Raw genomic sequence first — 18,369 nt, 5'->3', positions numbered from 1 at the left:
TACACATCTGGAAAGGCACCATCAATGCTGAAAGGTATATCCAAGTTCTAGAACAACATATGCTCCCATCCAGACGTCGTCTCTTTCAGGGAACATTGTCATGTTTCCAACATGACAATGCCAGACCACATACTGCATCAATTACAACATCATGGCTGCGTAGAAGAAGGATCCGGGTACTGAAATGGCCAACCTGCAGTCCAGATCTTTCACCCATAAAAAACATTTGGCGCATCATAAAGAGGAAGATGCGACAAAGAAGACCTAAGACAGTTAAGCAACTAGAAGCCTGTATTAGACAAGAATGGGACAGCATTCCTATTCCTAAACTTGAGCAACTTGTCTCCTCAGTCCCCAGACGTTTGCAGACTGTTATAAAAAGAAGAGGGGATGCCACACAGTGGTAAACATGGCCTTGTCCCAACTTTTTTGAGATGTGTTGATGCCATGAAATTTAAAATCAACTTATTTTCCCCTTAAAATGATACATTTTCTCAGTTTAAACATTTGATATGTCATCTATGTTGTATTCTGAATAAAATATTGACATTTGAAACTTCCATATCATTGCATTCCTTTTTTATTCACAATTTGTACAGTGCCCCAACTTTTTTGGAATCGGGTTTGTACATAAACTTAATATTACGACTTATATCTGCACAAGTGAAGCTTGAACTAAGTTCTAATCAGAATACGTAACTCTTGTTGTAGATGCACTCTTTCCACAACAACGCACTGAAACAACAACTAAACCCAGAGAAACGTTTTATTACAATAGTGTCCTCATTATAATGTTATGTATTTGACAGTCCCAGTAGTTATTATGTTGTGCATTGCTGTTTGGCTGCCAGTGGTCCCTTCTGATTGAAGCCATCCATTTATTCCGCCGATCTAACTCCTTTGGGATCGAAAAAAATTGTAGTTTGGGGTTTCTCTGACAACTGTTGTTACAGCTAACAGCACAACATATCCCGGGAATTTTGTAACCTTGTTGTGAACCTTCTGGGAGTGTTTTGTTGATCTTCCTCTGGTAGTTGTGGCTGCTACGACTATAGACTGAAACAGGTCACAAAAATGGCGGCAATAAAGCACTGTCACGTCACAAATGATCTGACTGAATAGGTGGAGAAGAGAGAGAGTGATAGAGCCAATTCAGTGGACTCAGGTAAAGTCCAAAGTATCCTTCAGTTTTTTACATATATGTGAGGGTCCGCGTACAGTGTGCTTGACGCAAATTTCATAATCAGAATAGTAAATGGGTACTGTACACGTGCTGCCCTATTTTTGTTACCGCGCATACTTTGTAGGTCACACATGTGCATTGAACTTGTTTTGCACTAATCAGTTGTTCCACAAGTTGTTCCCGGGCCATTGTTTCACAGTAGAAAACTAAATTAAAGAGACGGAACAACAACAACAAAATACAGAAGACTGCAACAACAACAGATGCCCGCAATGACAAGGACTTGTGTGAGGAGGGGGTTATAAGATAGCCGCAATTTAGTTCAAAAGAATACAATGGCATTTTTATTGGTCATAACTTCTGAAGAAAAATTGCGCAGGCACTGGACAGTGATGAAACCTTTTAGAGTATGTCGACAGCCTGTATTTGCGCACGCTATCAAATGGTGTATACTTTTTATGATTTTTTTTCTTTTTTTCATTAGTTAATTGAATAACATTAATGAAAGACTGGAGCAGGTAAATTAGGCTGCTGTCACTTTAAGATCTGAAGCATATGATGCTCTGTATAGTTGAGATAATAAGTTTACATACATGTTGCAGAATATGCAAAACATTAATTAAAAAAGAGGGATCATAAATTGCATTTTGTTTTTTTTTTTGTTTTGTTTTTTGTATAGTACTGCCATGAATAAACTATTTTACATAACAAATGCTTATATAGTCAACTAGATAAAAAAAATAATAACTGAATTTATACAACTAAACCAGTTTTTAATACTGTCTATTGTTACCTGGATGGTCAACGACTATTTGTATGTTTTGTGATAGTTGTTCATGAGTCCCTTGTTTGTTCTGAGCCGTTAAACTGCCGCAGTTCTTCAGAAAATCCTTCACTTACCCTTTCCAGTAGTGTCTGTATGATATTAAGACCCAAGGGACTCGTACACAACTATTACAAAAGGTGCAAACATTCACTGATGCTCAAGAAGTTTTTGATCATCCAGGTAATGAGACACAGTATTAAGAGTATTAAAAGTGTATGTATACTTTTGAACTGGATCTTTTGTGTAAATTCAGTTATTATTTTGTCTTGTGGCCTACATGTAAACATCTGTTATGTGAAATAGCTTATTTTAAAAAGAAGTAATAAATAAAAACAAAATGCATTTTTGTGTGATTTTTTTTTTTTTAATTTTTTTTTTATTATTGACATTGCAGATTCTGCAGGGGTAAACTTATGACCTCTGTGTACATATATTTAATGTTCCCTTTTCAAATTACTTTTGGTGCAATAAAATAATTTATTTTTCAGCTTGAAACACATTAAAAAAAAGTAATAAAATTACTTTAAATGGATTTGAATCTAATCCAATTTCACTCATTCCAATCATTCTGAATTTGCAAAAATCGCTTTTGAATTCAGTCAAAACCTATGAATAGTCAAGAAATCTTAGAACCGGGCTTGAAAAGCACTTGATTGATTGGCCTCAGTCAACTGCTCTCTTACTTTGCGGAGCAAATATATATTTTGATTCTTTTTTTTTTAATGACATTGGCATCATAGCTCTATCTTGAGTCTTTTTAATTTCCTCCTTTTCTCTCCTCCATGTTTTTTTTTTTTTTTTCTTTCAGAATCATCTCTCTTTCTGTCTAGCAGCGCATGCTTTCTCCCCTGCAGTGAATAGTGACCTTGGCAGCTGAAAAGAGAAAGCGGGTGGAATTTTCTCTTATTTCATTTAAATCCAAATAGTTTGAAGCTAAAACTGCTTCACCCTCATATCTCATGACTATCTCTTACATCACGCACATTCTGTAGACTTTTTTTCTGAACTGTAGAAAATTTAAAGAAATCAAGTTTTCCTTCATTGTACATTTCCTTTGATGTACAATGTTATGAAAACATTCTGAACTCACATTAAAGATGGACGAGACAAAATAGAGGCCAGAAGATCATAAAGTCTTGATTGTGGAATTTTTTGACAAAAACACCATAGCAACCACAGGGCAACAGGGTAAAAACACTTTACGAATACCTTAAGAACCGCATAGCAACACTCAACCTCTACTATTGGTTAATCATATAGTATTGTCCATCAGTGGAGGTGAACAAATCATATAGGCCCATGTAAAATATGTATATAAAACAAACTCCTACTTAATTATAATGAATAATATTAATAATGGTCATTGTAAAGTGTTACTGTCTGTTCTTTCAGGAGTGTTGTTTTTTGTTTGTGTAAATGTGCAAATGTTTTTCAGGCATGGGCTGCACACCATGATCCTGGTCCCTCTGAAAACTCCAGGAGTGAAGAAGATAAGGCCGCTTACCGTTTTCGGACAGGACGGTGAGTTCTGAGTAACACAATCTGCCGTGCCACATGAAGCTTATCAGATCTTCAACTCTCTCACACATTCTCTCTTTTGACAGTCTTTTTTCAACTTTGTGCTTTAAAGCTGCTGTCTCACTATCGCTTCACACCCTTATCACAAAATTCACCCTCTCAGCATCCTGTTTGATTTTCTCTGTTCTTCCACATCTGGCTTTCCAACATATCTTTTCAGTATATGTGATGACACAGATTAAAGAGGGTTCCCTTGCTTTTACTATACAGTGAATTATTGTTTATCTCTGTAGATGCGATCCATGGTGGCCATTTTGAGATCCACTTTGACAATGTGAGAGTTCCTGCTTCCAACATTCTTCTTGGTGAGATTCATTCATCACAATCTCTCTCTCTCTCTTTGTGTGTGTGTGTGTGTGTGTGTGCGCGTGCACGCACTTACGCACCTATTATATGTGTGTGTGAGTATGTTTATGTACTCTTCTTGCAGATTAATGAACCCACAAAAACTTCAATAACTTACTCACAGGAATGAAATAAGCTTTTTTTTTTTTTTTTTGGGAACACTATGAATTCATTTATTAAACCATAATAGATATTGATTAAAACCCTTAAAGGAAGCACTTAACACTTGCCTTGTGGGTATTCACTGTCTGGTTCAACCTATTTTTTTTTTTTTTTTTTATACCCAAGGCTGGTTATAAAATAACTAAGTTTGCCATGCACATATTTATGATTGTTATATAATATAATATTGCATTAATATTTGTGCAGCAGTCTGATTATTGTCTGGTTGCCATTTGATTTATTAATTCATTCATTCATTAGATTAATTGTTTGCTATCTGATTGGTTGTTTGTAGGTGAGGGGCGGGGCTTTGATATCGCTCAGGGACGACTGGGGCCAGGTAGACTTCATCACTGCATGAGGGCTGTGGGGCTGGCAGAATGGGCACTGGAGTTGCTATGTCAACGTGCAGCTCATAGACAAGCCTTTGGAAAGAGACTGTACCAACATGTACGTATGTGATTGACATAAAGTTTGTTGCTGTGGTTTGTTATGTGTGCTACTTTGGATATATTGGTGGTAGATTGGACTCTTTGATGTACAACCCAACATTAACATTAGAAAAATGAAAAAATAAATAAAAATTAAATTAAATAAATTAAGTCAGGCAAATAAAAGAAGATTTGGGGTCAGAATGTCCTTGTGAAAAAGAAGTGTATTGAATGTGCACTTGTAATGTACTTCAGATCATAAAAATTTAAAAAACAAAAACCTTGGAAATAATATAATATTAATAAAATGAGAAGACAGCTTAAGTGCTCTTAAAGAGGATACACTTTCATGACTGTTTTTAAAAAGTTTATAATAAAAAATGCTTTAAATCATTGTTTTAATAACACTGTCGTGCTTTAAAGAAGTACACTTAATTTATGTTTTGACTAAAATACTAAAGCACACGTAAAGTACTTTTGATTATAGTTTGATTATACTAACTGTAGTGTGTTATTTTACATTATACATTATTTAATAAATATTTTTAAATATACTAAATTGCAGCTTCATCATTGCAAATGTGTAATTACAATGATTTAAATACATCAATAGAAATTACATTTAAAGTATATTTTAGTTTACAATAAATGCTTGTCAGCACATTCGGTAATACACATTAAACATATTTCAAGGACAATAGAAGTAATTATGAAATTACATTTAAAAATGTACAAAAATCACTTTTAAGTTCAGCTAATTGCATATAAAATAATTTTTAACTATAATACAGTATAATTTTGATTATAATTTTAATGCAGCTAAGCGTCCAAAAGCATACAGTTTGCAATTTAGTATTTTTTGAAGACTATTATTTTTGTAATATGCACACTTTATAAAAGTATGCTAAAGTGTACTTCTTTTTCACAAGGGTATCCTGAGGTTGTGTTGTAGAGGAAGCTATTCAATGTCTGTCAGGACTGTATAATAGACCATGGAATGGAATAGTCTTATGTTTAAATATTATTGTGCATAGAGAGTCTTAGACCTCAATAATGCAAGAAGCTTGCCAAAGGAATCTTTTGGAATCCGCTCTGATTGACCGCTGGCTGGCCTTACCTCATAGCTGACGGCTCATTACTGACGCCCAGTGGATAAGCATTTTATTGCAATCAATCCTGTAGTTTTTGTTTGGTTTAATGCATGTAATATATTCAGGTGTAATAATGGGGTTTGTTTCTGGCTCTAGGAGGTGGTAGCTCATTGGATAGCTGAGTGTCGAATCGCCATTGCGCAGACACGTCTGCTAACATTACATGCTGCTCACACACTGGACACACAGGGCAACAAGGCTGCAAGGAAACAGGTAAAGTTTATTATTATAATTTTTTCTTTGATATGATGTAAAAATCTCTGAATTGCCCTTGAAATAATTAAACTGACTTGACACATTAACATCTGTCTGTCTGTCACTCACACTGTTAAAGATCTCAGTCCCTCCCACCTAATTCATGAACTGACACTCCAATAAATGATAGAAGATGTGCAGAAATCAACTCTGACAAACTGACCTTGCATAACATCTCATACACACACACACACACACACACACACACACACATACACATATGCTACATAGACACTCCCGCAGTTTATCTCAGAACTCATCCCCTTTCTTACTGTCACTCCGCGTCAACTGATGTGTCTGTGGGAGTGATATGTTCACATGGGGCGTGTCCAACTCCAGAGAGCAGTAGAGCCTGAGCAGAGTGTGATAATAACAGGGTTCATACAGTCTTAGAAAGCCTGGGAATATCATTGAAATTTAAAATTGGGATTTTTCGGGCCTGACTCTGTCAGAAATGGCTTTTTGTACAATGTCAAAAATAATTATTTTTAAAGACTCCATCATATCAAAGTGAAAATTGTGTGGCTTTTGGTCCATATTAACATTGAGGTCATCTACTGTATACAGTACCTGTCAAAATTTTGGAAACATTACAAATTATATTTTTTTAAAACAAGTCTCTTATGCTCACCAAGGCATTTATTATGCATTTATTTAACTAAAAACAGTAATATTGTACAGGAATAGTACATAATTGTTTTCTACACATTTAAAAATGTAATTTATTCCTGTAATGACAAAGCTAAACTTTCAGTATCATTACTTCAGTCTTCAGTGTCACATGATCTTTCAGAAATCATTCTAATATGTTGTTTTGCTGCTCAAGAAACATTTGTTATTATTATTGTTATCAATGTTGCAAACAGTTTTTGCTGCTTAACATGTTTGTGGAAACAATGATACTGTTTAAACATTTGTGGTAAAATTTAAATAAAGAGAGAAATTAATATGTTATTTCTATCACCAGTTTTGCATTTGTTTACAAAAGCTCCCTTGCATGAAACTCAAAAGCAATGTAATGTAATTTTTCCTTCTATTTCATTTTTTCCCCATCACCATGCCCTTTTAGAGGATCCATACTTTGACATCAAAAAGTTTGAAAATGCTTGTGTTAATGCCCCTCTTAAAGTTTACAAAATTAACTATTAATTAATTATCGGCCAGGGTCAGAAATGAACTTTTCCATTAAGGGGCTTTATTTGCCCCCGAAATTTGTTTATTCACATAGACTGCTTAATGCTGCTAGACGGTGGTATTGATGTATTACAAAAAACATCCATATATGCTGTAATAATGAAAAAAGTAATAGAAAATAAATCCATTCCTTTTTAAAACCATTAATAAAAACAAACGTCTTAATCCAGTTCCCCCTTTCAGCCCTCAACTCTATCCATATACAGCACACACACTTTTCACCATCTTCCATGTGTTCCATTGCAGCTGTGGCAGGGGCCATTTGCACACATTGCAGTTCCCTAGGGTCAGCCTAAATAGTAGGGCTCCATATCCCGCTGGCTGTAGTCACGGTAACACAGCGTTCAGGCTTCTGCTAAAGAGTGATGAAGCACATTCTTGCAACAATTTTGTTAATGTTAGCCTACCTGCTGTTTCCTTCTTGCTGAGCCAACACCTTGTGTTTGATTTATATTGTGGGTTCGGAGAAAAGCCAAACACCTTAAGCACGTCTCCTGCTGGGGAGGTTTTAAAAGTAGATACATACACACTCATCACTGTTTGCAGCCTGTTTCTGAATCATACACACGTGCACATTGGTTTATAATGAGGCCCGGTCCTCCAGCAGATGAGCGAACATGATTGCAGATCTCATATTTATCTTCTCATGTCTGTGTATTCAAAATTAAATGTCTTGTTGGATGCATACCAGATCCACACAGATCTATAATTGTACGAAACATCCAAGGATTAAGTTAGTGAGATGAAATCTTATTAGTTTTACTGCATGTTCCTGTGGAGATGTCTGTGCCTAAAAGGTCCCAGTGTGACGTTTTTAAATTAGACCTACTCAAATAAAGGACATAACCAAAACAAACACACACATTCACACAGATCTGTTTGCCACCCACGTTTAAGTTCTTGACCTTGTCGGTATATTTATTTTTCCTCATTAGATTGCTATGATAAAGGTGGCAGCAGGCAGGATGGCGAGTAAGGTGGTGGACTGTGCCATTCAGGTTTATGGAGGTGCAGGAGTGTCTGATGACTTCCCACTTGCGGAAATGTGAGTAAATTATTGTTTCCTGAAAACATGTGTACATCATATAGTATTTTCTGAAATTTTGTAGGTGAGGTTAATGAGTTTTTAAACCTAGTTCCTAACAGTGACAAGTATCACTGTATTTCAGTAAAGTACTATTGAAAGACATGGCTTTTATCTTGAAGAAAATACCATGGTGTATATATTCAGTGCCATTTAGGTATGAATATATGAATCATAGAGTACCATGATATCTATAATCAAGGTTTTGGAATATATAGAGATGTTATTTAGTGTTAAAGGGTTAGTTCACCCAAAAATAAAAATTCTGTCATTAATTACTCACCCTCGTGCCGTTTTACACCCATAAGACCTTTGTTGATCTTTGGAACACAAATTAAGATATTTTTGTTTAAATCCGATGGCTCCGTGAGGCCTACATAGGGAGCAATGACATTTCCTCTTTCAACATCCATAAAGGTACTAAAAACATATTTAAATCAGTTCATGTGAGTACAGTGGTTCAATATTAATATTATAAAGCGACGAGAATATTTTTGGTGCGCCAAAAAAAAAAAAAAAAAAAACGACTTATTTAGTGATGGCTGATTTCAAAACAGTGCTTCAGGAAGATTCGGAGCGTTATGAATCAGCGTGTCGAATCATGATTCGGATCGCGTGTCAAACTACTGAAATCACGTGACTTTGGCGCTCCGAACTGCGGATTCGACACGCTGATTCCCTTTAACATCTGTAATTAATATTTTTCAAAATGCTTGCAACAGAAGCCGCTTCTCAGACAGTGTTGCAGCTTTAAATTGAGGATTTTTTTTTTTTTTTTTTTTTTTTGAGATAATGAATAATGAATTTTGTCAAAATGCCCATTTTTGTGTGTCAGATCTGCGTCATGTGCGTCAGGTCTTAAAGTGACAGCATCCTAATATACCTACTGCTGTCTGTGTCATTAATGTTATTCAAAGAACAAAAGAAAAAGAGAAAATCATTCAATGCTCTTGACTGAATAACTTTTGTAGCTTTAATAAGGATTTATCAGTATTTAACACTCAGAGATCGGCTGGTCGTGCCGGCAATACCACCTTGCTTTTTTTCTTATCAGTATGAAAGAGACTCAAAATACTCCGTCAATTTTGCACATACAATTAAGAGTTATACACCATTTTAATCTGTGAAATATCTTCTTTTATTTGTGTACACTCAGAGTAAAAACAAAATGTTGTGCTCTTTGCAAAATAAAGAAAACTAACAAGATGCGTGATCTTTCGCCTCCCTCTGAACGAAGTCCAATCTGATAGTTCTCAGAAAATGAACTGTAACTTAGTGAATACTAATCACAGAAAAATAAGACTTATGTCTAAAGAAATGTTGAAATGTCAGGTTTTAAATCGTGTAAGTCAAATCGAAAACAAACATTCTCTGTTTATGTAATCTGAATGAAAATAGAGACATGTCAGACGTCTGTGAGTCAGCTCATTATCCGCAATGCGGCCACGCCCACGGAGCGAGCGCTATTCAGACGCAAATTCTGAGGCAATACATGTATACATCGTCGCAATCGTGTGTTTATTATCTTCAAAAGTTTTTATCTGCATGTTATAGCCATGGTTAGCGATCTCTGGAAGCCTCTGTTAGTTCCTGGAATGTCACATGGTATTCCTGTTCTTCTAACGAGTCATTTGTGGACTAAATGTGCACAGAGCGCCCTCCGGCTGCAAGTATGAATTGAAAACACAGTATCCAGCGCTCATAGTGATGACAATAAATATTGAATAAATATTACTCCTTCGTATAGAAAATTGACAAAAACATATGAGAATCCATCAATATTTCTCCAAATGTGCATGCTTTTAAGCTAAAAGCCCTGATGGATGTTTTGTCAAAGGTAATGACTCCGTTTTTCATAACCATAACTCCTGACGCATAGGCTATTAACAAATTACGGTCACTATAAGAGTAAAACAGAGGTCAAAATATGAAGCTTGAGTCTTAGATCTTTTTAATGATGTATAGTTAGTCAACTGCACATTAACATTTAGGCTATATAATATAACAAATATAATAGCCTATATGGAATGCCATAGAGGTAACATGAATGTTCAGGTGCTTTGCATCACAGAAATACATTATATTTTAAAGTATATTAAAACAGAAAACCATTATTTGGTTAGAGACTTGAGACTTCTTTTAAAAACATTATAATAGTAATGCGTCCAATCTTTTGACTGGTACTGTAATTTAAACTATAATAGGCCTATACAAAATTTTCTTCACATGTGCAATAATACGTGCATGCGTGAGATCACAAAAATCATGTTTTTTTTGTCAAGAGTGGACATTTTATTTATGTTAATACAGCTGATATGATCCTGTTATCAGAGGGTTTTTTCACACAGCCTACCTGACTGAAAGGGCTCATTATGCGGGTCTTTGTCTTCTCAGGTGTGAATCACAGCATTATTCATGAAGATTCACGCCTCCACGCATACTGTGTTTCTTGACAAAAAGTGTCTTACAAAATTTAAATCAATATATTGTTTTATATGAACGAGTAGGCAGGATCATTTTTATATCATTTTGAAGCAAAAATTCTAGTCTACAACCTCCAATACCCAGAAGTCTTGTGAACACATATATAATATTAGTTTTGTGGCATTATTTCAGTGACTTAAGTTTTTTGTTTTTTCAATAACCACGCATAAACGCTATTCCTTCAAAAATACAAACATGTACATACATGTTGCTCACATATTATGGTAGCCAAGTTCGTGCTGAATACAGTGTAATGACACTTTTTCCATTACTATGTTTATGAACAACTGAAAAAAGCACAAATGTCAGGGCATGTCAAAACTTCTCCAGGGCCCCAATAATCCTCAGACCCCAGAGGGTTAATTACAAAGTGAAGACTTGCAGTGTTTTTTCACATTTAATTACTTTTTCACATTACATTATTATTATTATTATTATTATTATTATTATTATTGTAACACTTTTCAATACGGTTCCATAAGTTAATGTTAGTTAATAAAAATACAACTGTTCATTTTTAATTCATGTTAGTTCAGGTCCATTAAATAATATTAACAGATACAACATCAGCTAAGATTAATAAATGCTTTAGAAGTATTTTTCATTGTTAGTTGATGTTAATTAATATAGTTAACTTATATTAACAACTAATGAACCTTATTGTAAAGTGTTATCATTATTATTATTATTATTATTATTGGTAATGGTTTAATATATGAAAATATGTTAGGCTAAACACACAACTAAACTAAGCAAAGATTATATCCAGAATAAAGAAAGTAAAGGGAAGTAAAGAAAGAGAGAGAGAGGAGAAAGGCAAGATTACAATCAGTTAACCACAACCTATGAGAAACATCAAAGAATCAGGGTCACCTTAAAAGCGGCACAATAACTTAGAAATGCGTCTAAAGGCTGCAAACAGCATTGAATTCGGTTGCTGAATAAGTCCAGATGCGGTAGATTATGGAGATTCTTGATTATTTTGTCAGGAGTGCGCTGAAGTATTCGTTTGGGTTCTTCTGGGTGATCCACGCTGAATCCAGCGAAGTTAACTTGAAGATAAAGTTGCCGGAAGGAGACAAGAAACGTGGTGTCTCAAAAGAGATTGAGTAAAGATGTACCTGATTTGAGGACTCTTAAAGGCCCTATCACTTCACACCCATTTCGTTGAGGTGACAAATCAAAGATGACCAGGAGAAAGTCTTTGTTCTATCTCGTCACCCTATTTGCATGTTTATGTTGGTCTGGAGAATTTTTGCAGTTTTTCACAAAGTATGGTAAAAATATTATGATGCATTTTATCATAGCATACTACACACCATTAATTATGAAATGAAGAGAGGATTCTTTTGATACCACGAAAGATGTGGATTTGAAGGCATTAAAGCAGTGATACATACACCTGGATATCAGCATTTGAAGTTACCCTAGCATAACTAAAGAATCATAATTAGGCTAATATAACATAGGGACATACATGAAACACAGGAAAAAATATATATATACAGTTGGGACAGTTTGACTGTGGGTAAAAATGGAGTCAATGTCCTTTTTCTGATGTGTATTGAAAGTTTGTCTCTAGTGTCTGGCCAAATGGCTGGCACTGTCTGTTGATGGGTGATGCGGAGAGGGAATCACCTTCTGTCTTTGAAGTTTGCAGAGAGCTCCAGACACTGACTCTGCTAAGGTCGTTCATGGGAGGCGAGGTGATAATGGCCTTTGAAGAGAACTGGTTTTGCGACTCTTTAGGGCCGATGACTTAGTTTGAACAAAAGGGGGGAGAAAAGGAAAGATTTTATGATGCCTAAAGCATTTTGATCACATCCATTCGTTACATATTATTTATTGATGTTAATAATAATAATAAAATGCATGTATTATTATTGATGTTAATAATTGTTAATAAAATAATAGTACTAGTGTTAGTAGTATCATTATTTATTGATAAGTCATAAATAGATAAATTATATTATTATTAATTATTATTTTATACCATCTATATTTTTACATTTTATTTTACATCATTTATATTTTATACCATCAACCTTGTTACAGCTATTTGATATTTAATAGCTGTTTGAGAATTACTAGAGGTTTTCAGTGATGTGCTGTCATATTAAAAGCATTTTTATGTGGTTATATGTTCATATAGGTATGCTTATGCACGGACTTTGCGCATAGCTGACGGACCTGATGAGGTTCATTTGTCCTCCATTGCTCTCCTGGAGCTCAGAGACCAACGGAGAAGAGCCCAAGCTAAACTCTGATTCACCTTAAATCAACCATACATAATGTATAAACTTCTCGATTATGTCCTGAAAATGTCTAAAGGCTATCTTAGAAAAACAGCTATTAGATTCCAAGTGACCTACTCAAACAGAAATAACCAATCAATCATACTCTAAGAATTCCAGCTGCTAATCTATAATGAATGAGAAATGCATTATGGGATATCACAAGTACGTACATAACAGAAAATGTTTGGAAGTTCAAGTTGTGTCTTTAATTGAAATGTGACTGTACTTTAACACCAACATCTGCCTTACAAATCAAATTTAATGTAGATCAAATATTTTTTATAAATTAATGTATATAATATGTTTTTTCTTTTATTTTTAATTCTGTAATCAAAAGTCCCTGTTTGCTAAATGGGAATACAGCACATTATAGAGCACAGTTTATAGCACTGTTTTTTGTTAACTATCTGCACTCTTCCTTTCATACACACAGACTTAAGCAGACAGGTGTGAAGAATGTGTGTGCTGAAATATTGCATGTCTTCAACTCCTTGTGTCATGGCTTCCACCCAGTCTTGTTTAGATGTCCTGAAATCTGGTGTGTTTATAAAAGCCCTAGTGCTACTGTGTGTGTTTGTTTATGAATGTGTTATGTCGGTTGTCCTAGTGCTTTGTCACAGAATGAATTACTCAGGCATTGGGCCGGTGCATTTTCTCAGTCCCTCCTTCAGAACTGGAACGACATTATGCACAGGTGGGCTGGTAGTTTGGTTACTTATAGACACATGCACACACAGACAACAATGGGCCATCTGTAGCTATAGTCTGAGTGTTTTCTCTCTAATTGGGCATCACCGATCTCTCTGCCAAAATGCTCTGGCAGTCTGCAAGTATACTGGCTTTTGGCTGGTCTCGCTTAAACAGAGAAGCCTGCTCCACTTTTTCAGTGCACTTGGCCAAAAATTGCCCACTTAGGTAGGAAATCATTCTTTGATCAACATCTAAAGCTATAAACCTAATAAAATAAGATGTGTACCATGACTCCCAGAAGGCAAAACCAACCAATCAGATTAGAGCTTGCCAGATTGAGAAAGTGCTTTCCAGCTTGTGCAATATCCATCAGACGGTCAGTGAACAGACATTTTTAAATATTAAACATTGTGAAATCTTTAACGATTAAATGGTATTTTAATATTTTTTTTCTCCAAATATTAATTTAAACCTTTAAAGTATGAAATAAAATCAGCTTTATGTAAAGTAGTTCAGACCATCTAAATTGAAGAAAGGTTATTTATTCAGGAATCTACAAAAGATTTTTAGATATATCTGTTAAAGCAGTGTATATAGACTTATATAACTTAGTACAGCATTGTTCTGAATCATATTAGAAAAAGATAATTAAACTATAAACTTTTTTTTTAAATGAGTATTATGCAGGTTTTGAAGCTTAGTATGCTGCATATATGTTCATATTAAAGTAGTTTTTTGTGTTTAATTCTAAATTCTGGGACCATCTAATTATTGTCAGTAATAGTGATCACATTATCTGCACAACAGAGTCTATGCTCTTTAAGTACATCTTCTCAGATTTAAATGAGTTAGAAAGTCAACAGGAAGTCCAGCAGAAGTAAGTGTGGGACTGGTGCTTCAAAGAAGCTCTCATGAGCATGCATTATTCCTCACATTCTTCTTTCTCTTGGGTGCGCTTCTTCTGGATCTCTTCTTCACAGACTAAAATAGAGATGGAGCTGTACTTAGACCCCTTGACACTAAATTGTCAGAAATGTGTGTATATTTGAGAGAACTCACCTTTAATGCAGCCCCTTTTGGATGGGACACATCCTCGAAGTGTCTATGAACACTTACTACCTGTCGCAGAGATCCACAGAGTTTATTATTTTTTCAGCCTTTTGAAGTGGCCACATATTTAACATCTGTACAGTACCAAGATACAATGGTAGTAGATGATAATACCATTGTACCATTTTGATAAACTGCATATTATTGGTCTTTTTAGTCTAATTTGGCTATATAATCACTTTGATCTTTTGTGATTTAAAATGTTATTGTGGCTGTCATGGATATGCACCTGTAGTGGGTTAGTTGCGTGGTTGTGGGAAAGAAGTGAGTAAGAGCCGATACGAGACCTGTGGGGCTTCTTCTTACTGGCATTCAAATGTCGCCTCGACCTGTCGGTCTAAAGCACAGAACAGAAAGAACATGAACTTTTATTCTCTCTCTTGTTTTCTGCCCAGTGTACAAAATGTGTTTCTCTTCTGTTACATGAATGAGTTTCTCACCTGGATGAGTGTGTTAGGAGATCCTTTGACTGAGTAAGATCCAGGCCGTTGAGTGAGTTGAGCTTGTCTTCGCATCCTCACCTGAGAACAGAGAATAGATTTTGGCAAATTTGCCTTAATGATCAAAGAAATTGTCACATTATAAATGTTTATTATTTCAGAAAATTATGTTCTTTCTATTTCTATTCATTAAACAAACCATAAATACAAATTTATCACAGTTTTCATAAAAATATTAAGGAGCACAAATGTTTTTAACATTGATAATAATAATATGTTTCTGGAGCACCAAATCAGCATATTACAATGATTTCTGAAGGATCAAGTGACACTAAAGACTGGAGTAATGACTGTTGAAAGCTTTGCCATCACAGGAATACATTACATTTTAAAATATATTAAAATAGTACGCATTTTTTAAAGTTTTTTTTAATTGTAATAAGTTTTCACAATATTACAATTTTTATTGTGTTTTTAATCAAATAAATGTAGCCTTGGTGAACATAAGAGACTTTTCAAAAACATTAAAAATTTTACTGACCCCAAACATTTAAACTAAAAATGCCACAGACTCACCAGAGAAGAGAAGGGATCTTCTTCAACCTATGAAAGGACATGAAAGAGGATTATTATTGGGATATGAATTATTTTAACAGCAACTTATTGATCCAAGCTATTGTTTATCTGGCCTCCACAGTTGGTTTTGTAAAGATGGCAGTCTTTGGAGATTGTTTGTTTAGAAAACAATCCACAATAGTGACCGTTTGAGCCAGACAGTTGGTCCATTTAATTTTTCTTTCTTTTCTTGGAGTCTGTATATTACCAAATAAATATTGATCAAAGCTCTGATAGTTGCCCGCTATATAACATATTGCTTCTCAGTGCACTTATACCATTATACTGTATATGCTTTGTCTTCACGACCAAGCCACTATTTAGTTTTATTAAATGATTTATTTGTTCTCAATTTCAAAATTAGTATATTTAAAGTTACTAAAAGAAATAAGATTAATAAACTTTCCCAGCACTTCTACTTTTTCCTCCATTTCATTCCTCCCTTTCTGCCTCAGTATCTTAAAATGTACTGCATTCATTTAAATTATAATTCGTTTATACATTAAAGAAGCACAGCGTTTGTTTCTTTCATTATTAACCAGCCACATCTAGCAGAGATCAGCACATAGTTCACTAGAAATTACTGTTTCAGAAAGCCAAGAAAAAGAAATGATTGTTTTCCAAGTACTGTTAAACTATGAAAATGTATCTGAACCTACCAAATTGAAGCAGAAATGCAATCTTAGAGAGTATGTGTGTGTTTGTAGTTCACGTACAGGTGTGAATTCATGTCTGTATGTTAACTTTGGACATGAGACAGAGGAAATGGAAAACTTAGTAAGTGGAAAGTCAAGTAGCACTCTGGCACGTTGAAATGCCATGGAAAGTTGGAGACGTTTCTTATTTTCAGGGTATTTTGGGATGAAAGACTATTGAGTCACAGCTCTTCAGACTCCACAGTAGCAAAGAGTGAAATGACATCTGTCTCTGTGGTTCTGACCCTTCAAACACATCTGGTCAGTGTCTTTACTGCCTCCTTTAATATCTAAAAATACTCATAATGCCTCATGGCCAGTATAATTGCCCTATTCTCTTGCTTTGCCATTGTGACGCAAAACCAAGCTGGAATGGAAACTTGTGGTTAAGCATTCCAAGGCTTTTACTGTAGTCCAGTTTAGACCACAAACTTGTTTCTTATAGTGAGTTCAGTGATTTGCCTGAAATTAACTTAACACAGTTGTATTTTGATGGAATGTGTAATTAATGTGCTGTTACTATGTAAATAATGTGTTATAATTGTGTGATTACACAAGTAAACCCAACTGTACAAGTACCGCTAAGCAGTTGTAGCTCAGGTGAAAAAAACACTTTAAGCAAACTATGATGAAAAGCACTTACAATGCTTTTACATCCCAAATGGAGCGTTTTGCATTCTCCAGCCATGCAAGATCTCAAACCAAACCTTACCTTGACTTCTGTAACCTGTGTGCTGGCGCAATCCACACTTCTGCCCATACAGTCCAGAGCATGTGTAAGCAGACAACCCTGAAGACAAAGCAGACAGACCCACACCATTGTGGCCATAGCTGCAAGAGCGTGTTAGTGTGTTAAGAGACCGTTGGCTCTGTGGAGCTCCCTCTCTTAGTGCAATAGTTTTATACTCCCATTCCTAATGTAGACCAGATGGAGATGAGAGAGAAAAGACCATGCCAACCACACGCACACACATACACACACATCTGCAGTTGTCTACATAGCAGAGAAACCTCGGACATATTCAAGCAGTTAGAAGAACAGAAACCCAAAAGCTTGCAACCACAGAAAACACACATTCTTATAAGACAGACAAATATATCATACACACTTGCAAACAGATTGGTTACAATATATCTAGACCAAGAATACAGAGAAAGTTTGTTGTAACTGAAAAGTAAAATAGGTGAACTTTTGTTCCAAAAGTTTCTGAAGAGATGGAGGAATTTGTGGGGTTGTTTGGGGAAAAACCTTTTTTAGCAGCTTTCTGTGGTCACATAATAATCACATTCCAGCCTCTGAGGAACATAGCGAGGATGCTTTGAAGTTACTGTGTCCTTATACGAGAAAAGGCATGTTCAAAGGGTTTACACAATATCCCATACAGATAAAAGAACTACAAAGCTGTTAAATAAACAAGACACATGGACATGTGTACACTTACTGACACACATTAAGTTAAATCTCAGACCCATAGAGGACATGGTATGGCAAAGGCAAACATCCAGTCCCAGGGCTGAAGAGACAGCCAGGAAACTGGTTTGGCAGCTTCCACAATTTCAGATTTACTTCAAAAAATCACTCTCTCTCTCTCTCTCTCTCTTTCTCACACACACACACACACACACACACACACATTTTAACTGTAGTATGTATTAAAAAACTCACTTGTATACTGCATGTAAAGCTAACCGTTCTTGTAACTTGAGATGGACTACTATTTTAGTCATGGACACTATAGAGAATCAGATGATGTGCAATATTATATATTTACATTTCCTTAAAGAAATATTCTGCGTTCAATACAAGCACTTATGGCATAATGATGATT

General features: G+C 35.2%; 2 protein-coding genes across 3 annotated transcripts in view; one reads left to right on the top strand and one right to left on the bottom strand.

Moving 5' to 3' along the window:
* Positions 1-13,559, top strand: part of acad11 (acyl-CoA dehydrogenase family, member 11) — an 81,288-nt gene extending 67,729 nt beyond the window's left edge. For both annotated transcript variants that reach the window (XM_051882736.1, XM_051882734.1), the window contains 6 exons: positions 3,445-3,530; positions 3,821-3,892; positions 4,390-4,544; positions 5,773-5,889; positions 8,061-8,170; positions 12,846-13,559. In XM_051882736.1, the coding sequence (XP_051738696.1) occupies positions 3,445-3,530; positions 3,821-3,892; positions 4,390-4,544; positions 5,773-5,889; positions 8,061-8,170; positions 12,846-12,960 (655 nt within the window). In that variant the 3' untranslated portion in view covers positions 12,961-13,559. The remainder of the gene's footprint in view (positions 1-3,444; positions 3,531-3,820; positions 3,893-4,389; positions 4,545-5,772; positions 5,890-8,060; positions 8,171-12,845) is intronic.
* Positions 13,560-14,202: 643 nt separating this feature from the next.
* Positions 14,203-17,433, bottom strand: si:dkey-12l12.1 (uncharacterized). The gene is made up of 6 exons (XM_051882761.1): positions 17,253-17,433; positions 15,807-15,833; positions 15,231-15,311; positions 15,020-15,127; positions 14,740-14,799; positions 14,203-14,661 (listed from the first exon to the last, which is right to left on the bottom strand). Exons 1-6 carry the CDS (start codon positions 17,367-17,369, stop codon positions 14,590-14,592), a joined length of 465 nt encoding a protein of 154 aa, XP_051738721.1. The 5' UTR covers positions 17,370-17,433; the 3' UTR covers positions 14,203-14,589.
* Positions 17,434-18,369: the final 936 nt, after the last annotated feature.

Source organism: Ctenopharyngodon idella, chromosome 23, assembly GCF_019924925.1.
Source record: "Ctenopharyngodon idella isolate HZGC_01 chromosome 23, HZGC01, whole genome shotgun sequence".
Classification (NCBI taxonomy): Eukaryota; Metazoa; Chordata; class Actinopteri; order Cypriniformes; family Xenocyprididae; genus Ctenopharyngodon; species Ctenopharyngodon idella.
This window is presented reverse-complemented; position numbering and strand designations above follow the sequence as displayed.

Coding starts and splice junctions, on each gene's coding strand:
- si:dkey-12l12.1 (XM_051882761.1), bottom strand. CDS start 17,369: ATGGCCACAATGGTGTGGGTCTGTCTGCTTTGTCTTCAGGGTTGTCTG. Junction 15,312..15,806: donor AAGATCCCTTCTCTTCTCTG/GTGAGTCTGTGG, acceptor CTCTGTTCTCAG/GTGAGGATGCGAAGACAAGC. Junction 15,128..15,230: donor CTCCTAACACACTCATCCAG/GTGAGAAACTCA, acceptor TCTGTGCTTTAG/ACCGACAGGTCGAGGCGACA.